The sequence below is a fragment of the Tripterygium wilfordii genome, chromosome 18, assembly GCF_013401445.1.
Source record: "Tripterygium wilfordii isolate XIE 37 chromosome 18, ASM1340144v1, whole genome shotgun sequence".
Lineage (NCBI taxonomy): Eukaryota > Viridiplantae > Streptophyta > Magnoliopsida > Celastrales > Celastraceae > Tripterygium > Tripterygium wilfordii.
Window position 1 is genome coordinate 12110990 of NC_052249.1, and position 25293 is coordinate 12136282.

The 25293-nt window shown below is 37.4% G+C and overlaps 4 protein-coding genes and 1 long non-coding RNA gene across 9 annotated transcripts; 1 reads left to right on the forward strand and 4 right to left on the reverse strand.

Annotated features, from left to right (window-relative positions):
• Positions 1-1725: 1725 nt before the first annotated feature.
• LOC119983682 lies at positions 1726-4477 on the reverse strand. Its single transcript, XR_005464700.1, has 3 exons — positions 3785-4477; positions 3289-3356; positions 1726-2187 (listed from the first exon to the last, which is right to left on the reverse strand). It is a non-coding gene; the product is annotated as an uncharacterized LOC119983682 (long non-coding RNA).
• A 1027-nt stretch (positions 4478-5504) lies between these two features.
• Positions 5505-7220, forward strand: LOC119983568 (probable rRNA-processing protein EBP2 homolog). Of its 3 annotated transcripts, none has more exons than XM_038827238.1 (2): positions 5505-5631; positions 5994-7220. In XM_038827238.1, exons 1-2 carry the CDS (start codon positions 5629-5631, stop codon positions 6906-6908), a joined length of 918 nt encoding a protein of 305 aa, XP_038683166.1. In that variant the 5' UTR covers positions 5505-5628; the 3' UTR covers positions 6909-7220. The 3 variants fall into 3 exon arrangements, with proteins under 3 accessions (XP_038683166.1, XP_038683167.1, XP_038683168.1); XM_038827239.1 differs by lacking the exon at positions 5505-5631 and adding an exon at positions 5802-5909; XM_038827240.1 differs by lacking the exon at positions 5505-5631 and adding an exon at positions 5802-5880.
• Positions 7221-9040: 1820 nt separating this feature from the next.
• Positions 9041-13440, reverse strand: LOC119983951 (AT-hook motif nuclear-localized protein 6-like). 3 transcript variants are annotated; one of them, XM_038827689.1, is made up of 6 exons: positions 13194-13437; positions 12609-13005; positions 11247-11314; positions 10762-10893; positions 10038-10199; positions 9041-9702 (listed from the first exon to the last, which is right to left on the reverse strand). In XM_038827689.1, the coding sequence occupies exons 2-6, from the start codon at positions 12952-12954 to the stop codon at positions 9394-9396; spliced, it is 1017 nt and encodes a 338-aa protein (XP_038683617.1). In that variant the 5' UTR covers positions 12955-13005; positions 13194-13437; the 3' UTR covers positions 9041-9393. The 3 variants fall into 3 exon arrangements, with proteins under 3 accessions (XP_038683617.1, XP_038683618.1, XP_038683616.1); XM_038827690.1 differs by having other exon boundaries at positions 10762-10860; positions 12609-13440; XM_038827688.1 differs by having other exon boundaries at positions 12609-13437.
• Positions 13441-14946: 1506 nt separating this feature from the next.
• LOC119983949 (protein YLS7-like) lies at positions 14947-19368 on the reverse strand. The gene is made up of 4 exons (XM_038827687.1): positions 19210-19368; positions 18047-19042; positions 16905-17179; positions 14947-16248 (listed from the first exon to the last, which is right to left on the reverse strand). The coding sequence occupies exons 2-4, from the start codon at positions 18666-18668 to the stop codon at positions 15445-15447; spliced, it is 1701 nt and encodes a 566-aa protein (XP_038683615.1). The 5' UTR covers positions 18669-19042; positions 19210-19368; the 3' UTR covers positions 14947-15444.
• A 1165-nt stretch (positions 19369-20533) lies between these two features.
• LOC119984091 (ATP-dependent Clp protease ATP-binding subunit CLPT1, chloroplastic) lies at positions 20534-24678 on the reverse strand. Its single transcript, XM_038827858.1, has 6 exons — positions 24336-24678; positions 22971-23006; positions 22782-22891; positions 22244-22423; positions 20958-21085; positions 20534-20883 (listed from the first exon to the last, which is right to left on the reverse strand). Exons 1-6 carry the CDS (start codon positions 24530-24532, stop codon positions 20857-20859), a joined length of 678 nt encoding a protein of 225 aa, XP_038683786.1. The 5' UTR covers positions 24533-24678; the 3' UTR covers positions 20534-20856.
• Between the last annotated feature and the right edge of the window lie 615 nt (positions 24679-25293).

Below are 25293 nucleotides of genomic sequence, written 5' to 3' on the forward strand. Positions count from 1 at the left end.
GTTGAATACGATCCCAATATGGGCCTCGAATCCAGTTTAAATATTATCCTCAAGGCCATTAAGCGTGGAAGATAGGCCCAAGGCCGAATCAAATATAATAATTTAGCCCATTAATCTTGGGCCTCAAGCCTAAAACAGTATGATAATTAGGCCAGTGAAACATCGAATATGATAATTAGGCCCATTAAAAGTGGGCCTTGGGCCCAACAAAATCTGACATGAGGCCCATTGGACATGGGTTTGATACTTTGGCCCACTAAACATGGGCCTAGGGAACAACAAAATCTAATATTTAGGCCCATTAAAGCCCAACAAAATCTTTTTTGGGCCCATTAAAAGTGGGCCTCAGGCCCAATCAAGTATGACAATAAGGCCCATTAAACTTGGGCCTAAAGCCGAAAAAGTATAGCCCATTAAACATGGGCTCAGGCCCAATAAAATCCTACAATTAGGCCCATTAATCGTGGGCCTCAACTCAATAAAATATGTTTGTCATGCCCATTAAACGTGGCCTAAGGCCCAATCAAATATGATTGTTAAGCCTATTTAACATGGGCCTGCGGCCCAATCAAATAAGATATTTATGCCCATTAAACATAGAACTCAGGCCCAATCAAATATGTTGTTAAGCCTATTTAACGTCGCCTTCAGGCCGAATCTAATGTGATATTTAGGCCCATTAAGCGAAACCAAATTCTCTACCATTTAAATATGGGCGTTTAGCGCAATCAAATGCCGTCTACAGGCCCAATCAAATATTATTGTTATGCCCAAGCGCTTAAGGCCTTGCCTTGCGGGGGGGATTATCTATTCTAAACCTCGTTAATTGGGCACTCGTTGTACAATCTAATGGGCTTTTGCCCAATGAACGGGACAAACCCGGCCATACAATCATACATCAAGCATAATATAAGCAGAACAGAACTTCCCGTAGTTACTCCCCCATATCCTATACTAGCAACTCAAACAATGCTATATATAGCACTCCTAGAAATAACTTAACACAGATGCAACTTTATATGCATTTACTTCCGATGACTGCAATGAAAATGAAAAAGGCAAATACAGACTCAAATCAGAAGCCCTTTGAACTGCTCATAATTGTAAATTTATAAAAAATAATAATTAAATTAAATAGCCTTATCTCATGGTCATCTTCCACAAGCAATCCCCCAAAGAATAGTGAAAGGCATTAATCTTACCTTGTCAAACTGCTGATAGTCTGCCACTTCAGACATCAGTTCATCGTAATAATCTCGCTCATAGAATGCATGATCTCAAGATGAAGTATTTTGGCTTACAAGTGGTTAAAAAAATTGTTAAATAGGAGGGAGGTTATAAATTCTAGAAAACATAAGCGAAATGCTAAGAGTATCTATTTAAGACCAAGTCCCTTGACTCATGTCATTGCTTGTCTTAGTGGATGAGAACATATCAAGAGGAGAGAAGAAGCTAGAAAGAAAAGCTAAAATTAATGAAACCAATTAATTAAGAATCATAGATGAAAATACATTGAGATAGAGGAGAGAAGAAGCTAGTGTGAGCTGGACAAAGAAAATTTAACGTTCACTCCAAAAATAATCAATATGAATATTAATTATATAGATATAGATATAGATGGATGGATGGGAAACTTAATTGGGTATATAAAAAACTTGCCCTGGTTGTGAAATAAAAATCAACATTAAATCAGAATATAAAAAGGAAAAAGAACAAGGAGATCAATGAACCTCACTTTTACATGTGAGATATTGAAGAACAAAATATATAGAAAAGCTACTTACAAAGCTGACCAAATTCCAACGCATAATTTATATACATCAAAATATAAGCTACTTACAAATGGAACAGCGTATATTGATTAGGTGTGTTAGATATAATAACTAAATTAGCATTAACGGGATTATATATTAACTCCCTGTGCAGAAAAAATACGGCCAAATTAAACTGACGTACTTGATCAAAGTTTCTCTTACAGCACAAAACGTAAAAAAAAAGGATGCTTATTTCTGAAAGATGGCAATGGTGCTATCATCAAAAGGCCAAACAAAGTCAGAATTAATAAGAGAGATACCAGTGCAAAGATTAACTTTACTATTTTCAAAGTCGATGTGCAGAGAATGAGCAAAAATGTATGCTTTGTTAGAAAGAAAATCACTATCTTGCATTCTTGCACCACTTTTCCGCCTGCATTGTACAATAATACTGTCTGTCAGCAGTAAAACATGCCAAGGTTGATTCAGGGAAATAGCTAACGAGAATCCATAAGTTTGTACAGATAAACCTAAAATAGAAAATGGTCTCTAAAACTGGAAAACAGGAAAGAAAAAAAAAAGTTATCACAAGTTCTTCTTTCAGGGTATTTTTTGGAGAATCATCAATCAAACAAACAATTGGAGAATCATAAGTTATTAGAGTGCATAATAATCATACAAATAAAAAAACCTAAGAGTCATTCATCAGAAAAAAGAAAAAATAAACCACTAAAGGCTTAGGGAGAAATTAAATAGGAATTCAATCTTCTTTAAAACGTTGTCATAACTTGCTTTCAGCTACAAACTCAGCTAAGTACAACTAACACAAATCAGGGCATGGGATTAACGATCCATTTAGTATATGTAAATATGTAATTAGTTACCTTGTGCCATACTGCCATCTCAATTAAAGGCTATTAAGTAAGTTTCAACTTTCAAGGAGGATGTTCAATCCCATATAATCATTTGGTTTTGCATTTTCTTAAAGAAAATGTGCAACGATTCAAAGATATTGAACTGTAGGACTTTCTCGTTATGCAATGACTGCCCACTGAAAAGTCTAATCAAGTGACAAAACAGTTAAGCCTTGCTTCAATAATATTCATTCAGGAGTTCAGCCTTAGTTCAATCTAATTCTACTTTAAATTTGCATTTTGATCCTGATAAAGAAATCACAGCCCTTCAATCCCTCACGGATGTTTTCTGCCAATTGCCAGGACAACAAAATCTCCTGTGCCAACTAGCCATGTAGATACATAGGAATGCACACTATAACGATCATAAGTAATAAGAAATATGCTTCTTGTCATACAAACAAAATCACTGAGTCAAGACTACACAAAAAGCTAAGACAAGTAGTCACTTAACAAGCAGATATTCATTTTCATGGATGTTTTGCTAGCCTCCTTGACAAATTCCCCAGTACACAAACAAAAGCAGTATACTAATTTGGAAGATAATAACAGCAATCATAATTGTTAATACGCATCAACACACACACATATACTATTGAAAATGAAACTTATAACCTCACCAGAAGAATGTCAACCTATCAGGATGGATATGCTCACAAAATTACGCAGAATCCAAAACAGAACCGACCTACAAGACCAAATTTATCCCTTCAGTAATTAGTGCAATTTAAATAAAACTAATAGCAAAAGGAAAACGTCAACTACCAAAAGAACAAAGCGAGTATAATCATGAAGGGAGAACCAATCTGAATTAACCAGATATGAAATAAGCATTTTGCCAGATTTGATGTAACCAGTTCACAAGATCTAAACAAATTTACATTCAAGAAGAAAAAATGAATTGAAACAAAGGAAAAACATCCATAAAAACCTGAGTTCCGTCTAGCTAACAAGAAATTCACTGTGAGATTTTGATTAAGCTGATATAAGCATATTCAGTTCAGTTCAGAAGTGAAAAGTCGACAAATATTGAAGATCTTCAATTTCAAGGTATTTAATAAGGTATTTAAGATACAGATGTGTTTGAACTCTTTTTCGTTTCTCAGTTACTGCTACCTTTCAATGTCTTCGTGTACGGAACGAAGCCCTTGGGAGTCTTCAAGCGGTGAAAGCCGGTAATAGGTCCGTTCTGCAAGGCTCTGGCTCGAGAGTGCAATTGGCGGTTCCGGGATACATCCGAATCGAGATTTCTGAAACAGAAGTTAGAGGAGGCGGAAACACTTTCGATTACTCAGCAGCAGCGGCGATGTCCGCTGAAGTATGTAAAGAGTGTTCGAAGGAGACTTAAGTTCTCCATAATAGAAAGTATTGCCGTCTTCTGAGGTAAGAGGAGAAGAGGAGCGGAGAGGAAGATGATTCAGTTGAAGAGAGAATCGACAGCGAGAAGGAGAGGAGATGCCAGAGTGAGAGAGACACAGTATACAAACCCTAGATTTGAGTGGAGACGACAAAGTGTAGAAACCATAATAAATCGGGAGGTCCTGGAGACATCGGAATGGCAAAATTAGACGAGATATATAAAACGGAGGTTAGAGGCGGTCACACTTTCCACTGCTCGCCGGCAGCGGCGATGGTCCGCAATAGTATGAAAGAGAGCTCGAGAGAGGCTTCGCTTGTGAGGTTAGGGGAGCAGAGGAAGGGAAAGGAGGATCGTTTGATTGGAGGAGCGGAGAGACATCTGAAGTGGGAAGTCCGTCAAGGATTGGGAACTGGGAATGCAAGCGGGCGGCATTCGTATCATAAAATCTTCAAATCTTTTTTTTGCCTGCTTCATGGATAACTGCAAAGTGAACTGGAGCGGCCTTCCAAGGCCCATAATTATTTAAAGCCCATAGGTTGTTGTCGTGAGCCAGGCCCATCGGCCAATATTGTAATAATTTGGATAATTACGGTCAAAATAACTGAAGACAAATTCAGTTGCAGAAGTGATAGAGATCTCAGTAAAAAGCATATCAGTTATCCCAATAGTGGATATGTCACTCTCTTATTCAATCATCAAGTTTTGTGGGCCCTACACTTACATCAATTAAGGGACAAGATCCACTACTGGGATGACTGAGATGATTCAGTTGGGTAGTTGATTCATTTCCATTTTGCAGAAGTGTCAAGAGGATATTGGACATCAATTTTTCCCGTATTTAAAATGCCATTAATTTGCTTATTAAAATAGTCGTATACTTACATTAAAAAAATAGTGGTATACTTCACTTCCATGCAAACCCAAATTGAGAGTTATATTGATGTGTAATTCTATTCTCTCCAAATATTAGGTCGCAATCTCAAGTCGAATATATTTAGTCGTATAAATTTCCTTAGATTCCTGCTTCTTCTAATGAATAATAGAGCTGAATTGTTTATTTCCAACTCTACATTTCAGTCGTCACGAAATATTGGTCAACAAATCCCCAGTCCTGAATGTAAATAAAATTTTGAGACTCTAGTGCCTCAGCTACATCAATGAATACGTATTTTTTTTCCCTTGCTAATCAATAAAATGAATTGGGCTCTTCTACTACTTATAATAAAACGGTATCTTAAATATAGCAATACCATCACTAATCACTATACCTTTCCGATGGGCTTCCCCATGCGGACTTATTGAGTCCCAAGAATAGTGCATGTGCATTGATAAAAAAAAATAGTGCATGTGCAAAATAGGGCAATACGACGTCGATGATTGAATTCTGTTCCGAGTTTGAGAAAAAAATGTGGGCCGTAACTTTCACTTTATACTGGGCCATATAAATGGGCCTTTTACTCATCTGCTTCTTTCTTCGGCTAGGGTTTTGTTAGGGTTGTGCGTACTGCGTACTTAACTGAAACAAGAATAAACGATTGAAACGCATACGGTAGAGGATCACAAATCAACCAATCGTCCGGCAAAAACCTTGACTGAATTGATGGTATGTGTTGCTCCGTTACTTACTGATTTTGTGATGTTTAATTGAATATCCATCTAGGTTTTCATAGTGTCTCGATAGTGTATGTGTTAAGTTTTTCTCTGAGATATATAATCTTGATATTCTGAAGAACGCAAGGAAAGAAAGAAATTTGATGAAGTTGTATTTCACGGATAATTTTGGGGCTTCTTTCTGTGTGTGGGGAATGAAGACGATTTGATGAGAAGAACGTGAAAATTATCAAGCTTTTAAGTGATTTTCTTATTCAAGCATTCGATATAGTTAAGTAGTTTATCTACCAGTTACACTTGAGTAGAGTTTGTAACTGAATATATGATGGGTTTTTAAATTTCTTTGTATAATAGGTTTCGCTAATGAGGATGCCTAGTAAGAACTCAACCTTGCTCGATGAGGATGTGATGGAAGATGATGAAATGGAGGGGGAAGCGTATGAATCTGAGACTGAATCTGAGAAAGAGGAAGAAGAAGAAGGAGATGTGAAGTTAATGGAACCTAAGAAGGACTCTGTATACGACAGGGATGGTCTCGGCGATAAACTTCAAGATATTAGGTGGCCAGAAAATGTGGGATGGATACACAAGCTTTCGATTGATATTAATCAAGAGCAGGAGGTTGATGTCAATGATGACTTGCACCGAGAGGCTGCTTTCTATAGACAGGCTTTGGAAGGAACAAGGCAGGCCTTTGAGAAGCTTCAGTCAACGAAGCTCCCTTTCCTCAGGCCTCCTGACTATTATGCCGAGATGGTGAAATCAGATGCTCACATGGAGAAAGTAAGGGGTAGGTTTTTGGCAGAGAAGAGAAGTAGGGAGGAGGCTGACGAGAGAAGGAAGGCTCGGGAGGCGAAGAAACTTGCAAAAGAGGTTCAAGCCCAGAAGCTGAAAGAGAGAGCCAAACAGAAAAAAGAGGAGATAGAGAGTGTCAAGAAGTGGAGGAAGCAGAGGCAGCAGAGTGGGTTTGCTGGGGGCGATAAAGGCAGTGAGATGGATTTTGCCTTTGAAGATGGGAAAGCATTTGAGAGGTCTAGTAAAAAGAGGCCAGGGGCAGCTCCTGGAGATCGGTCCGGAGGGAAGGCCAGACAAGGTGGAAAAGGAAAGAAAGGTTTGGAGACGAAACAAAAGAATAGGGAATTCAAGAACTCAAAGTTTGGACATGGTGGGAGGAAGGGCTTAAGAAAGCAGAACACAGCTGAAACCACAGATCATTTTAAAGCTTTTAATAAAGGTGGAGGCCCAGGAAACAAGAAGAGGAAGAGGTGATGCATTGATAACCATTAACCAACCTATGTATTGCTGCTAAATGCATTGGAATGGAATGATTGAGTTGAGTTGATTTGAGTTTCACTCGTGTTTGTATTCCTACTAAATACTAATACACTGGAATGGAATGGTTTGAATTTTTACTTTGAAATCAACAATTTTGTTTAGAATAGGTTTCCATACCTATATTCAGTTTTTGATGATTTAGTCCATGTAACTTTAATGTTTTTGTACTCTAGAAGTGTTAGTTTGTTATGTTATTTTGGGTGATTAATTATTCAGTTCTGAGTCATGTTCTTCATGTTTCAAGTTTGGCTGAACATCATTTCTAATCGTCTTTTTATTACAATGTTTAATGCTCAAGATGTTGGTATTTGATTTAAACATGTTCAAACTCTCTTGAGAAAGGGAGTTTTTATGATAATTAGTCTACAGTGAATGCATTCGACCTTGCTTCATCACTTGGATTATCTGATGGAAAGTCGACTGTACTTGGGAAGAAATCATTGGCAGTCATATTTCCCATCATCACTCTGCATTCCTGTAGGGTCTCATCTGTTTGTGTTGGATAGTCAGTAAAAGTTTTTAGCTTTGTTTATGTTGGAAAAGTTGGTTATGTCAATTTGTATAATACAATGACAAGGTTCCATGGGAGGTGGTTGTGATGCAGTGGATTTCTATTAATCAAAGAAGACAAGCCCAGCTCAAGAGTTGGCAAGAAGATTCCCAAATGCATTGTCACACTAATGATTAAACAAAGTCATATAATATATTTCATCTCCTTGGTTTTCACACCACACCTTATCAAGTCCCCTTGAGTTGTGCTAGAAAATTAAAAGCTTCGGCTTCACACTTCTCACAACCATAAGCAAGGCTTTAAAAGGCTTCCACGTCTCTCGTTCTGGTAAAAACCTACCAATTTATGCCTCTCTTTCCTATGCTATTCTGCTCTTAAGGTCCTCTCTCTTCTTAATAAGCAACCATGTTCGATTCCACACTGGAGTTCATCACTCAGGCCCCTTCGAATTCTCTTATCATATTCTGTTTTTGCATTCTGATCATAGTGATGATCATCGTGAGCTCTAAACCAAGTTCCAACTTTGATCAAGAACAAGAGATTCCTCTATCGGCAATCCATAGAACTCGTACAGATTATATACTAGGAACAACCACTGATGGAAACAAAATGTTGAATGACACCAGCGAATTCTCAAGTACCCAAGAAGCTCCTAACAACTACGGAGAAAAAATAGTGACAGATGTGAGCCGATTTTCAAGTAACCAAGAAGCACCCATCGAGGATGGGGAAGAAAACTGCAAGGATGACAGCAATGGAGATGATGAGCTGAGAAGAAGAGTAGAATAATTTATTGATAAGGTGAATGGAGGATGGAAGACAGAATACAGCAACCGATTACGCTGGACGAAGAACCTCACATATTAAATGTGCATTTTTTGTAAAAAGTTAAATCGCAAGACATGGTGTAAATGAATATCTTCATTTTGCTGCACTTATTTGGGCTTCTCATATTTCTTTTTGTTGATGGAAACTTCGCTTGGGATTCTTTCGGATAAACTAAGGATACAAATAACATAATGTCCATGAAGGCTTCAACCCCAAGAAAAGGTAAAAGAAATTTCCAATTTGCGTATGATTCTGCTTCACATGGATCAGAAGGAAAAGCAACAAGTGGAATCATTGACAGAAACGGGGAAGTTTGGACAAAGGAATACTTTCTTTCTTTTGTCCTCAATCAGAGGATATTATATGCGCTTCAAACTATTTTAATTAGAGATCAATGGCATGCGCATAAAGCTTGCTTCGTTCAGATGTGAGCCTCACATGGATAAGATTAAAAAGTTTTAAGATCAATGGGCCACATTAAAGCTTGTTGCAGTGGGTTAGCAGCCAGCACAAGACTGTCGTAAAATGATATTCTTATGTAGCGAATTATAGTCGATTTTCACATTGACCCATGTATTCGATCTTAAACTTCCGAGTTTAGAGATAAAAGCTTGGATAATGATGAATAAGGGCGCATTCACAATCAGATCAAAAGAAACATACATACTAAGAAAAACAGTCCGCGGAAATACCAATGAAGAGCATATTCAACAAAAGTGTAAACTTATGAAGAGGGCAACTGGGCAACCAACAAATTATGTCAAATGTACCACTTCAAGTGGCACTTTTGAGTGATAAGGCATAAACAACATCAGGTTTCATACCTCAGGAAATATTACACTAACAAATCAGACAACACTTGATGGTACACTGCAGCACCAGCTACTGGATAATCCTAAATAAATACTACCTAAACCTAATCAGAAAAAAGCACGAAATACATCTCCATGTCAAAGCCTAGTTTGTCCTAAAAATAGCCAACTCCTTTATACTTGTTCCGGACAAGTTGAGTTAATCTAATGCTGTTATTCTGCGTAAAAAACAATGAAGATACAACAAGGGTACAAAGTTTGGCCTTGATCACGAAGAAACCTCACAATTTGATTGGTCTGGACCTTTAGAATCATCTCCAGGAGAAGATGTCTTATCGTCAGTAGCTGAGTTGCTAAAGCCTTGCAATGGATTCAGAGAAGCTGAACTGTCTCCGGGGAAGGATGAAGATGGTGCGACAGTGGGCTTTACTCCACCATAGGCCCCTTTCAATTCTTCTGCAGAGATTACAGAAATAGCATTTGTCGTGATTGGGGTGGCAGCTACTGCAGGCTCACTCCTATGCTTTTTATGTTTCTGCTCCTGCTGGTGACCGGGTAGAAAACTGGCCACAATCACCTGATATATTTGAAGCAATTCAGAGATGAGACATCAAGATGCACAACTTGCTTTCGAACAGAAGCGTGTAATATTTTGCACTCGTCATGGTTATCTATTCCAGGACTTTTGCCATTTGTTGTTACAATATCAATTAATTACTATTTTCTATAAGGAACAGCATAAAATAATGATAAGAGTTTTATTTTTTCATAATCTTATGCCAAAGTAAAATAATTTTATTTTCATAAATCAATATTTACCAAAAGAAGATGCAAAACCCATTATAACGTTGAGTAATGAATGAATTTCCCCACTAATCCTCTCCGTATAAATTTACTCTGTAAAATTCTTACCTGCACAGGCCCTGCTGCTACCAACAAACCAGCAAGTCCTCCCCCAATAACACGACCATCCGGCCCAGCCAGAGACACGCTCATTCCTCCAGATCTACTCTTTGTACCTCCATTCTCAATAGGCATGTACGATCCAGACAAAGAGAGTATCTCAAAACGTCCCTGTGGGGAAAAAATGCTAAAGCTTGATGATTCTTCCAATGTATTAAATCCAAAAAGTACGATTAAATTATCCGCGAAGTTTTTTCAGCCGCTTCATTAATTAACTACTACAGGAGAAGTAAAGTCGGTCAACTTGAGATGGCAGCAGACAGTTATGAGAGTATCATCGTTAGGGTTTAGGACTGGGTTATATGTGGATCATCATTCTCCCATGAAGCAGAAGGAAAAGAAGACGAAGCATAAGCAGGGCAAATGACGATTTGTATTATTTGTTTAACGTTAATAAAATTACTTTTGCTAAGCTACTCACAGTTTGTTCACCACTAACCATCATATTGTTCAAAATTATTGAAATTAAAAGTTTGCTTTCAGAAACTTGGAAGAAACATCACACTGAATATAAATTTCAGGGCATTATTGCTTTGGCCAGCTGTTATTGCCAAACAAGCATCCAACAAAAAATTCACCAAAGGGAGACATGCATCCAGCTTGCTAACATTTGCTACATCTAAATCATTTCGGTTTGTAAAAGAATTCATAGCAGGAATGATGAATGCCACACCTCATATGTTAGAGTGCCCCCATAAGAAGTGGGTTGACGGAGTGTAACATTTGAAATGGCACCATTTGCAGAAAGAATGCATATAGCACGAGCACCTTGCTGCGACAATGACATAACCTTCATTGTAACATCCTGGAACAACCAGGAGAAAAGTAAGACATGCAAAATATTTTAACACACCGGTCACTGACTAACAACAATTGCTGAAATTATAATTCTTAAGAAATCATTTCAAGAGAGAATCCGTGATCATCTTTTGGTTTTGTCTTACTAAGCAACAACAACAGCAAACCTTAATCCAATATTTAGGATCAGCGGCATAAAAGACGACTTAGAGTCCAGCATGTGACTTCAAAAGACTACTTGCTAGATACTAAATATATTAATTTTCCATAAAAGAGAGGTACAAAGAGAAACAGTCTCAATTGTATCCTTAGTCCTTAATAATCAAATCAAGATAATTAAAAAGATTTTTGAAGGCCTACCTCACCCGCATTGACTGTGATAACATGGGGTGTGAAATTTGCTCCTACAAAGTATGCAATTTTATCACCTGTAAAATGACATTTTGAAAGAATTTAGCTGTTGCAGAACTATACCTTCAAAGCATGCCCCAAACCAGGCCTAATCATTTCACCACAAAACTAGTGAAAAATGTCAAACACGAGCATATAGTTTACCGATAACAGAGCTCCTACCTTTGCAGAGGAGTCTACAAAATGCATTCTTATTGAGAATACAGTTCCAATTGACTACTTATGAAACAAATTTATCCAAAAATAATGACACAGTTCCCTTGAATGTCGCGTATTATATACACCCCTGATGAAAAAGAGCAAGATGCAATGTATATAAATGTCAAGAGTTAGACCTCGTAAATCATTGCTAGAATGAAGTATAGGACTGAAGATGTTGTTGTCCGGAGACGCCAAAAAAAAAAGTGATAATAATCATAAAATTTATTTATTTTTTCCATAAGAATAGTGTAATCAAACTATAACATCTTTATATTTCAGATTTAAGATGACAATTAGATTCCTTGTTTGCTACCCTACTCAAAAACAGACTAGCCATTAATTTTCTTCACCTTTCACTTTATTTTCCATGTTGGCATTGTTGATGTAATGCTATGTTCTTTGTTTCTTTAAAAATCTGGGGCTATTCAATTAAGTGCTTCAACCCATTACCAGTATTGGCATTCCTAATTGATTACCAGCTTAAAACAGGTTTGGACCAGTTCTCATTGGTCAACAACTAAACAATTGGCACCTCCAATAATTCTATTTGTTTCCTTTGCAGTAGACTCTTCTGAATATCCCATTTCCCCTCACAAAAGGTAACAACCAGCAAGTGCATTATTCTTAGCCAGAGCAGAAAGATTCCTCATATAGCAGCATCAGCATCAAATCCTGTTCTCCCTCACTTTCAACCATTGATTCCAGATATGGGTCAGGAAACCACAGAAATAAGGGTCCCACCCCTTCACCAAACTCAACAAAAACTCTTTCCAACTCAAATGCAAAACCCAAATCACAAATTGAACATAATTTCAGATGTGATGCACTTAAAACTTGGTTGTAGCTACATTACATATCATAACTTCAAGATCCCAATGTAGTGAAATAGTGAAATGTAAAGCACTTTAATCTCATTTATAGATACATGATAGATAATAATTTCAGGATCCCAAATGTAGCGCAGTAATGAAATGTAAGACGCTTCAATCTCATTTATAATAACATAAAAAGACCATGATTGCATGATCACAAATCTGGTGTATCAGTTACACATAATCAAACACTAAATATTATTGACTATTTGAAGTTTAAAGAAACACTTATTTTTACCTGGGGTCTCATATTCAAATTTGTGAGATTTCTTTATGGAATCAATATGGCGCCCTCGTCCGCGTTTCCACGCTGATCCGGTGAGTGGAATCGATGATGATATCGGCATGGGAGACAGAGCCATCGACACTGTCCCATCAGCACTGTACTTTCTTGGCCTCCCCCTCTTCTTTTTTACCACCTCCGTACCCGGGGCCAGAGGCTCCGCCACACCCACCGGAGAGGCCATTGTGGGACCGGGTAGTTGGCTAGGGTTTTCAGTAGCCCTAGAGACAATTCTATAGCTATCAGGAGCTCCCTCACCCCTCAATGCAACCTCAAAATTCATTCCCTCTTTTGCCTCCATTCACAGATGAAACAAGCAAAATCCCTCTAAAAATCTCTAAAACCCTACTACCTAAACATAAAATAACAAAAAAATTACCTACAGCTAATACATGCATAAATTGATCAATAATCAAATTCAAATAAGGAAAATGAGCTGAAATAGAAAGAAGAACAACTCGCGTCCTACAGAAATTACAAAAGACCCCAAGGCTCTAGTTGAATTATTGAAGATCAACAGCTAAATGATAGAGTATTTACCATCTGCCTTGCTCTGTGAAGGAAAAAAGAAGAACTTTGTGGATTAAAACTCCACCATTGCAGACGCTGCACAGAGCTTCGATGGTGAAAATTTTGATACAACAAAAAGTTATCATGAACCTGGCAAAAATTACAGGGGACAAAAAGGAAAAATTTATGTGTGATTGCAGAATTTCTTCAAGGGAAGAGAATTTTTTAAGGGTTTTCCAGGAAAAGGTGAAGAAATAAATAAAGTAGAAAATGGAGAAAAAATAAAGTAAATTGTAATGTATATGATTTAATATTGCGAATTTATTTCATGATTAATATTTTAATTGAGAAAACTCAAATATAAATTATGGTTAAGAAAATGATTCAAGTCCGTCTTAGAAATTCAATAAACTTGATTTAATAAATGGCAGAGCTGGTAAATGTAAAATGTTGAATGTTGATATTAAATAAATGAAATTTTGGAAAATAAAAGTTTTTAAATTTTATTTACAACTGTACGTTTAATTATTCAAAGCTCCCCAAGAAAAACAAATAGTGTTAATTTTTAAAGCTGTAAAGCTAACGTTGCCCATTTTTCCAACTACTGACATCTCCTTTGTCTTTTCGGTTAAACTATAATTGACTATACAAAATCTAAATTTAATTGCCCTCTCTCCTTTCGGAAATTTACCATTAAAGCCACTGTTCTTACAAGCCAGAGAGCAAAAAAGCCAAATCTACTGGTTCCAAAAAGTAGCTATGGCCTATGCATGCAGCTTCTTCATATCCTTGATTGCGCCATGGGCGTAGCCCGTTGCAAGCCCTTGCTCCCGTGGTTTTTTTTGAACGGGAAGAGATATTCGAATCTTGGTCCCTAGAATGATGCATATCATTCTTATCACTTTAATTAATAACCCGGGTAAACACTTGCTTCTATTGTTGTTTATTTTAGTTTTTGAATTTTTATTTATTTTTATTTTGTACAGAATTGGGGATATTTTTAGCATGTCCATTTCTATTGGATCACTAATAAATTTTTCAAATAAAATCAAGTTAGTTATTGATGTCTACAAATCGATCCAGTTGACTTATTTCCAATATCGGTTATAAGAAGTAATTTCAAATCGATCCAGTTAACCATTGCACTGCAGCAGTCCCACACCCAATAAATAACCAAAACTGAAAGGTACATGATGGTCAAAATCGAGTAGTTGCAGAACCAAAGAAAAAAATGCACCAACAATGTGAAATTGCACGAACCCAACAATTCATGCAAGCATGTTATATCTTACATGCTCTGCTCAATTGCAGTATGCAGCTGTATTAGGGCAACTGCAATGAAACCCTATTTGTTGGGTTAACAAAAATGTTGGCGCGGTCTCATCTCTATTACACAAAAAATCAAGCCAATCACGTCTTCCAATACAATCACATCAGGAAAACACAAATTTCTATACATTATCCCTTCCCACCCAACATGGAGGCCAACAACATTTCATGCCTCTATGTTGTCCCCAACAAAACTATACCAAAACACACGATCCCAATACAGCCACATCAGCAAAACACGTATCTCAATACAGGCATACAACCATATCAGCAAAACACATTTTCTAATACAGTCACATCAATAAAAGACAACATCTTTGTTGGCCCAACAACAATTTGCCATTGCAAGTGCCCTACATGCAAAACTTTGTTTTTGTATAAAAAAATAGAAAACCATTAACAAGCAAAAATGCAACCACCACCATGGGAAAAAAAGGATCACCATGCTCACAGATGAACAACTTCTGCTTTCTTTTGAACTATATGACCACTAAATAAATAAAGAGTTTTTGGTTTTTCAACAATAACATTCTTGACTGATAATTTAACAACAAAAATGGCTGATACAAGACATCCACCTAGCCAGAAGTGGTGAGGCTACCTATAATTTTCTAGGTAAGTAAACAATACTCGTACACAAGGCTCTTGCAATGGTCGGAGTTTGGAATAGACAAGATATACTCATAATATGTGTAGAAATTGTTGAATTGTAACTTATTGGTTGCACCTTGCAACACTATCACTGGCCACACGTATAAATTTCAAGTAAAAGAAATGTCCTATTCAACAATTTTTAAAAAATTGGAAGAGAGAATCAATTGCTATGGCTAAACTCCTCTCAAGCATAACTAAAACTCCTCTCAAGCATAACTATTCTAGGTTGGTTTTTCAAGCAAATTAACAAACTATGCAAGGCTGCTTCGCAATGAAAACACAACAATGCATGTCATGCTTAAGAGCTTTGCTTACCCTCGAATTCTCTTCTTATAATTTCAAGCACAAGCTCATTCCAGGTATCGACAGGCCCTGGCATGCACCAATGTAAGCAATCCTGTGGTGGAGGCTTTCCATCTGGGCCACGTTTTGTGATTTTATTAGGGTCAGGGCTTCGATATGGACCTGGATGCCCATCGTGGCGGTACCCAAAGACTTCAGTGATATCCATCAACTTCAACTTTGACTTATTTGTCATTTTCTTTATTGCACGGTCGAAACCAGTAACCTGCTTCTTGTGCATTATCTCAGTAAAGCCATTTTCCACTAATTCACCAACACTAAGAGGCCTAACCTTTCCAGTGCATGATCCCCCAGTATTCCATGCCCCACCCTCATAGTGATCAGGGGAGTAAGAACGAACAATGGCCAACCCTGTGTAATTTGGATGTGTAGCAAGAGCAGTGAGAATTGTCTCAACAGATATCCCGAATGCTTCAATATTGTTAACCTTCATTGAACGAGATTTGTCTGGCCACCACAACTGCCCTCCCACAATCTCATTGTTAATGACATAGGCTGACTGCTTTGCAAACCAGTGACCAGAAGAAAGAACAACCACATCAAAATCTGGGATGTATTTCATTAACTCATCATCAGGAGCATCAAGATGAAGCTTCACAAAACCCTCCGGAGCAAAGTCAAGTGGTCCAGATGTTTGGTGAACAAGCCAAGAGGACCATATCCGGACAATCATCACAGACGTTGACCGGAAGTACCATCGTTGCATTTTCCGATTCCCCCGGTTTTTTGGAACTTCTACCTGAAAAGACAGTAATTTCTTGTTAGAGAATATCAAATAATTATGCTATTGAGATTTGAGTCTGTACTACAAATAGAAGAATATGGCCTGGATTGAGAATCACTCCACATCACAAATGAAATAAAATAATTCAAAGAACAAAACAAAAAATTTAAAAATCACTGCAGGGGAGGTAATCCAGCTCTACTAAGCCAATTTTCAAGTATCTCAGTTAAATCAACCAAAATTGAGGGAAGCTTGAGCTGAAGAAAGGTCACATATTTAGTGAACCAGGCTTCAATTTCTAAGTCCAACCTACACCTGGAACATACACTCAAAGGGAGGGCAAATGGTACATTAATAACTGATTAACATAAGGGTACATCATAAAATTGGGTAAAAGGTAGGACGGAATCAAAACCAAAATACTCTAGTGTTGAAACAAAATCGTGCGAAAATTGCCCGACTACAAATCAGTTTCCCAAGTTTGTCAGCAGTAAATATATGAGCCTTTTGATTTTACTATTTCTTTCTTTTCTCCCTTTTTGGGGTGAGGGCAGCAAGCTCTTGGCTCTAATGGGATTAACCACTGAGAGAATTACAGCAACCATTTTGTTTCATAAAGTAATGACATCATGACATAATGGCAAGTGTTTCACCCATTTTTTGGAACTTGCCTGCCAGAGAAGGCACAACATAGACTCCATCTGATTTCGAGCAACTGAATCGCCAATGAAAGCTAAGGTCTTTCCTCTCATCAATTCTAGAAATTTCTTGGCATCAAACCGTGGAAGGTCACACTGAAACGGCTTCCATCTCCAATTCTCATACTCCTTGTCAGGTCTTCCATTTCCCTGACAGTTCTGCATCTGCGTGATGATAGGACATGTGTTGTTCGTGTATGTTGGTCCCAAAGAATCATAAAACCAACTTCCATGGTACAGATCACAGCCTACATAACAACCAATAAGAATGCAAGATCAGAAGCATGAAGAATGAAGCAAAAGAAAATAACAGCTGCCATAGAGATCTTCAGTCCAGTGAGCCATAAGCAAATTAAGATGCTGCTTAATTAATTGTCCAATTTGGCTCAAGGAGCCAACAGATTGAAGGTTTGCTAATCTCATAGCAAACCTTGAGAGGAGATCATTTGGTTGTGATCTCAACTCTCAAGTTTTGCTATGAGATTCAATAAATCATACTTTCAAATGGATCAAAAGAAGTCTAGTCAAGTAAGTTCCAAAATGAAAAACCAAATGGTCTCAACTTTCAGGTTTTGCTAGGAGATTAGCTACTTGTGAGTAGACCTAAGGAGCTCTTGTGGAGTAATGGTTGCCAGCTTCTTACACTTGCATAAGGTGGAAGGTTCAATCCACCCTCCCTAAAAAAATTAAGGTTAACCCCATGGTAAAAAAATATAAAAAACTCCCGTGTACAAGACTCTTGCAGTGGGTGGGATCGGGGAAAGATAGGATGTAGGCATATCTTACCGAGGCTATAAACACTGACTTACTTGAAATAAAATAATGAATCTGTAAACACAAATACATTTTGGAAATTTATCTATGTTGTTTTATATACATACGACACCAAATGACAAAGAAACACACTTCCCAACAAATGGAATAAGAGCTTCGCCACTATTGGAAAAAGCAATAAACCACTTTAAATAAACCAATCATGCAACTTAACGCATAGAAACTTAGGCATGCAAGTAAACTTTATTACTCAAGAGATCCTAAAGTATTCCCACCAAGTAAGTAAATTCCATTGTAATATATTAACAGTAACAGAAATATAAAAAATGTTAAAAAGCTACCAGAATCAACAGAATCAGTCTTGGACGCATTGCTTGCCAGAGGAAGTATGGATTTCTCTGCCGCCAATGTAGAGCCTGAAGACGTATCTCCATTATTATCATCCATCCTTGAATCTCCATTACCAGAATTATTTGAGGAATAAATATTCCCTATTCCATCGATTGAACCATTCCTGACCTCCTCTTCTTGCCTTACACCAGAAAGTACTGCTGGAACTGGCTGATCCACTAGTGAACTACTCATGGGCGATTGTGAATCGGGCTTAGATGTCAGAGAATTCGTATCACTCATATCCTTATTCTTAACAGCAGAAGATTCATTTGAAATCATCGGCAATTCAAAACTAGGCCCTGAGGGTGAATTCTTATCAATTACAGCAACATTGCTAAGAGGAGAGTCAGAGGTAGTTTGATTGCTTGAGGAGACAGAAATATCTAGTTTTTTTGAACTATCAACCCCGTAAAAGTAACTTTGAACTGTGGATCCAAGTGGAGATTGAACTAGAAGACAAGAAGCAAGAATCAAGAACAATGCCAGGCCTCCCACTGATATTGCAATTGACAAAAGGGACCGCGGGAATGCAGCCATTGTAGGAAAGCCTTTAGGGGAACCCAAACTCATGAGTTTCCAAATTAAAGAGAGTTTTATATGGAAAGGGGAAGCATGTAGCTTCTAAACTAATAACTACCTAAGGATCTCCTCTAGTGAGCTTTATCTTATCTGAATCTACTTCCAGACACGACCCATCAACCAGATCTTCCTAATAAATCAAAGAATTGCATTCAATAACAGATGCAGAAAAGGAAAGTATCCCAAAGTGTAATTAATTTTCTTCCAAGTTTAGACTGCAAACAAACAACTCCGATTTGCTGCGGCTACAATCTTCACATTATCCTCAGGATCCCTTCAAAAAATGACGATTTGCGGTAAAACTTACGCAAATTGTAGAAACAGCATCCACGCATTGAATGATGCCCCTTCCGAATCTCAGTACCCTGTCATGATAAATCCAAATAAGGAAACAAAGTAAACAAAACAAAATTCGTATCATACTATCATCTACGAATAGAAAAGACAACTCTTCAAATTGCTCTGACGAATTCCACAATTTTCATTATTCCATCATATATCCTCCTCGGATCCTCCAAAAATAAAAACTAACCTTTCTCACAAATTACCGGATCCTGAACATCTAATTCCGAGATGTTGAGGTGAATGAGGTAGATGTTGGGGCAAATCATGGAAGACTCTCGGTGCCTGCGTAGTTCCTGAATCTTGAGTGTGCGAAAGAGATTAAATTAGAAGACCGAATTACGCGGATTAAATGCAAGTTAAATAGATATTGACTAATGCGTTTGTCTCATACGAAAAACAAAGACCGATGAGTTTATTAATAACACTAAAAGACAAATATTGGTGTAGTTTTTACTTCTTACAATCATTTAGTTTTGAATAACAAGCTAATATTCGTGCTTCAATTAAATGTCAGTTTTGGCTGCTATATGTTGTGTATATGTGGTGGAATCATAAATTGTTATTTTCTTGGTATAATTTCTCATATTTAATACAAAACTTACTCCGACACTTTCTTCTATATCAAGATAATCTTATTTTGGGTATTATTTTCAACCGGATATGGGAGCTCTGCGATTCATTTAAATTTGAAAAAGTGTACTACATCACATCACATCACATTTTTATTTTTGTTATTTTTAAACTCGACTGTTTTTTTCCTCCACCATTAGATATGCATGGGTCTGTTTGAGAGTGCTGTCAACTATTGTGAGGTGTTGTGCGGTGCTGTGAGTTATAAAACTGTGGTGCTGTGAGTTGAGTTGGAATGCAAAAAGTTGTTTGGCGCATCACTTTTAAAACTGTGGTGCTGTGCTGTGAGGTGCGTTTGACGTAGTTAAATTACGGTTATATTAAATAACTAATAATATTAATAGAAAATCACTTAATGTTTGCATTGTAGATTAGTCTAAAATAAAATAATTGATCTAATTTGATTAGGTAAGACAATTCAACATATATTGTAAACGTTTGGGAGTGCTGTGAGGTGAGGTGTGGTGAAGTGCTGTGAGGTAAAAAGTTGTGGTGCTATGAGGTAAGTTGGAATGCAAAAACTGTTTGACGTGTTACAAAAAACTGTGGTGCTGTGAGGTGCGGTGTAACTCATTGCAGTGCGAACGCATTGCCAAACACCCACATGAATAATAAATTCTAAGGAACTACATAATCCCCAAATCTCAACCGAATCTAGGGACTACACAACGACAATCCTAAATTATACCCTATTTTAATATTTTCAATTTACATACCACAATTTGATATATGCCGACCATCTCAAAACATCAGTACATTATTACTCTCTTCTCTCTCCTCCAAATTCTCTCTACAAAAAGACATTCAATATTAATTTCATATTGAAATAAAAAATGTGGGTTAGAATGGTGTTAGAATAGAGATCATCCAAAATAATTGAGTTAAAATAAGAAAAATCATATACCCCATTTTAATCGCAAGCGTTCAGAACAAAGTGCTAGCTATATCTCATCTCATCCCTCGCACAACAAAACTGCTGTTCATCACTTTCACACGTTGTTTGGTTGTAAAAAAAAAACAAATTCTTCATGTACAATGTCCCAGAATTGAAAGAAAGAAAAACTGTCATTCAGTTTCCTCGAGTCAATAAAGCAGCTCAGAAAATCTTTACAGCAAACTGATTAATCTTTGCACTCTCCTGAAGCTCAATTAGAGGACAAGTTGGTTATGCTCCATGATAAAAAAAAACTTTTCCTTTCTATTTCTAGCTACGAGCAATGTCCTCATTCATCTGCATAAAAGAAGAACCACATTAGAAGCGATGCTGAGACAATGATGGTCAACAGTTAGAAGCATGAAACTCACTGTTTTGGCAAGTTCTTTTGCCTTCTCATCATCAAAACCTAGAGATTCCATGATCTTGTGACCAGCAGATTCTTTTTCTGCCCAAATCCCCAGAAGTATATGATCGGGTGTAAGTTCTCCACTTGCACCTGCACAGAATTTCAATAAGACAGGCTCAAACGGCGTATAAAAATAACAATTAATTAAAAGAATGCAAGAAATTATAAATAAGAGACCAGTAGGAGAGTGGTATGGTTCAAATACCCAGAATTTACATGGGTAAAAAGGCTCATGGTTCCTTAAAAAAGAGGCTAGGATAGCAGATTCATTTACTTTCAGTAGCCAGCCCAATTCATATCACAACTCAGAATAAAAAAGCTTCATTATTTGGAATATGCCACATACAACGGAGGTGTAAAAAGTCATGACAGCTACAGGGGAAAAGAAAATTCAAACTCAGTCAACGCCTGTAGTTTAGCCTTATTAATTTTTCTATATCAAACCACTGGTAGCATAAATCTATACTCCCATTCATTGTGTAATTGCCGTGTAACACCACATTCACCAAGCTGTACAAGTTATAAATCATGGTAAGCATATCAATCAGAATCCCTTAGTCATTTGGTTAAGTTACAGAGTATTTGAGATTTACTGCTTATTTTTGAACGATGAGAATACCTGTTAGTTGAACCAAAAAAGAAAACACCTATTGATGCAATTCTAGGTGCTGGGCAGATGATTAGTGGTCAGTTGATGTCCGTATGTTGTAAAACTGACAAAACTGAGTGTGAAAACTTTGGCTAAATTTAGCAGTCATTTCACTAATAAAGCAAAATAAGGATCTTGCCAAAAGTTTCCTCCATATCTCAACAATGTAAACAAAGTTTCAATCGCTATATGTGATAAGAGAAATCAAACAACAACCGATGGAGAGGAACCTCATATGAGCATGACTCATATAACCCAACCAAAAGACAACAAGCAATTACAAATTCATGGGCAATCGTGACTTCCCACCCAAATTTAGAAGCCACCATCAATATTTTAATTCAGCAACACCCTCAACTCAAACTTTATATATACTATTATTCATGTATCACGGGGTGATATATATTAATATATTGACATGAACTATCTTAACATACCCAATAAAGTTGCACTACACATCAAGCAACCGAAGTGAATTTCAAAACCATTATGTCCTTTTAACCAAATACCCTCATGTATTAATTGAGAGAGTTCAGAAGACAAATAAATATGCTTATAATCTCTGGACCTAAAGCACGGGATAACAAATACAGAAATACCTGACTTCAGTTTCTCATCAACAGCCCAATTAATTGCACTTTGAGCTTGTTCAGTTAATGGAGGACGGTTGGGGCTGAAATAATACATGTCAGATTTTCCGAGTAAGTTTATTGTTTCTTCTCGCACCTTGAAAAGAGTAATTCTGTTAGTTCTCAAAAACTTGGCGGCCAGACTGGTTCCTGAAAGTAAAGATCCAGAGTTCAGTAAAATGGAAGACAATGAGACAAAATATAAGCACCGGTTATAACTAACAGTTATCCCAGGTACAATCAGTATGATGATGTGGATAATACAACAAGGACTTGGAACATCTCAGACGTCTTACAGTTTTTAATTGGAGCACAGCCAAATAATCATCCATTACAGCGGTTCTTTATTGGGGATTGAGATTAACAGGCATTAGCATTCACTTGTGCATTTAGGGTGCTTATGCACCTCAAATAGCCTAATAGCTAGAAATAACTGAATAAGATTTGCTTCATTCAATATTCTTTGATGAAGAAATGTCAGAACATAGAGAGAGTTAAAAATGCCAACCCTCAGACAAAATGCCCATTAGAAGAGCGTCAGTTCCAGTATTTGGATACTTGAGCTTCCTGGCCTCCAATTCCGCCATAGCAAGAGACTTTATTGCCTTCGCTGACCATCTAAGCAACAATGTCACTTGCAAATTCAAAATATTATATTACATAAACATTTGCATTATGAGCCATGCTATTAACTCACTTTGGTATTTTCTCTTGAGAAGCTTTCTCTTCCTTCCTACAAAATAAAAAAAATAAAATCAAAGGTTAATCATATAAGTATATAACATCATAAAACTCTCAAGAATTCTAGTTCCCCGGAAAAAACAAGTTAGTTTCTTGAAACATGGAATGTTAGTCTATCCCATTTGAGTTTGGGATATTTTAAAACAATGTAGCAACCATGGACAGATTGACCACCGAGAAAGGAATCACTCAAACATTGGGCATTGATATAAACGTTTGTTTCTCAGCAAATAACTCGCGGAGGGAGAAACAGATCATTTTGCTCTTCAATATAGGCAGGAGGTGGAACTAGGAGAAATGACTCTGTGTGGACCGGACCTCTTTTTTTTTCCGACAAGTCATTTGATTTTTTTTTGAGGAAGGGGAATCGCACATTGCACTTCGTGCAAGTGATGAGAAGTCCACTTGTGTCTCCTTTAAGCAATTTGTAACCTTCTGGACAAGTTCAAAATTGAGACCATTATGGAATGGCAGAATGGAGAGTTTAAACAGCCGGAAAAAGTGAAGGATGTGAACTACTAACCCATTCAAAAACAAAGATTACAATAAATTATAATCGTTTCTACTCTCCATTTGTAGCAACTATCGTCTTTTACTGATACCTTGCGTTAGGTTGCAAGCGAACATGTGACGCAGTGGTAGAGTTGTTGGGTTGCAAATTAGAGGTTACAGGTTTAATCTTCTAGAAACGGTCTCTCCACATATTATGTAGGGATAATGTATGCAGACATCTTGTCTATTTGACCGTCCCTGACCTCACCCAATGTGGGAGCCTTGTGCACCGTTACCTACCTTGCATTAGGTCCAATTCCTGGAAATAGAATCTCCATATATTATGTGGGATAAGTTATGCGTACATCTTGGACCTCGACCACTACAAGAGCCTTGTGCACGCGTGTTATTTACCTATTTCATCATCAATTGCAATGAAATAGAATACAAACTACATTCATTATCTATTTGACTATACATTCTAGCCATGACTATACATTCTAGCTAAATCTCCTTCGACTAGTTCAAACCATCATTTACGAGGAATGGCAGGAATAAATATTCAACTGCATTAAGTTGTGAATATTCACAGTAAAATCAACGAACATTGAAACAATCAAGTTAACGAATACTATACCAGTTGTATGGATAATCATTTTTTCGAATGAACAAGTATAAATCAAAACAAACATAGCCATCATCTTATTCCATATTTCTACTCCATTTAATGCGTGTTTATATTGAGTCAGTTTTACGGATTAAACAGTAAAATGCACCAAAGCCCTAATTTCAGATAATAAAACCGTGCGAGATTAAACAGATTTCTTACGAGGTTTGGAGATTGGCCAGCACAGTAGCAGTCGTCGATCGATGGCACTTGAGAACCAAGTGCGTCGAACTCAAACGTCCAATTAAGAGCTGATTTCCTAACAAAGGATTCAATCGGAGAGATATACAAGGCTTATGGCGGTTCGATTGAACGACAAGCGGAGAAATTTGGAGGAATGAGAAAGTGTGTGTGGCCATCGATAAGATTCAAAGTTGAAGACGACTAGACGAGAGTGGTTGTTGTTGAGTTTACAGTAAGAGCTTTGCGTGTGGTTTCATGAAAGATGTCTCGTTTTCTGCGGCTCTCGTCTTGTACGTTCGAACTTCCTTGGTTTTGTACAAAGTACAATAAGGTATTTTGCCGAGTGGTCCGAGGATAACATTGCCAACTACACCGCTGAGCAAAAACCTTGCAGTCAATGGGCTGATCCAGGGCATTTCCTGTCAATGGGCCGGAAGCAATTTGTACTGTTGCCTGTTGGTTTAGGTAGTGCGCAGATAATTTATGCTTTTGGGCTTAGTCTGGTTGTAAGGAACTAAGGACCATACATAAAGGGTCCATATTCCAACATGGCATTGGGCTAAATTTAACAGCCCATCTAAAGCACTAAGCCAATATTTCCTTCAGGGTCCAATAACTCGACATGCCCAACACTACAACCCATAGCGCCCCTTGGCCTACATGGAGTGGGAGTGTAGAACGGTACTAAACCATCCTCGGGCTCCTTAATAGGCTTGGTGGGACTACCTCAGACTCAGACATGGCTTTTGAGTCTTTTGACTTCTCATGAACTCTCTGTCCTAAGCATCTTAATCTTGTCCGAACATGTTTTCGTCTCCCAGAACTTAGATGGAGCAGGTAAGCCTAATCTCTATGCACAAAAAATGGTGCAGTTAAGCAACTGTCTTTAAGTCCTAAACTGATCCACGTTGCCACATTAACATATATAGAGTGGGAG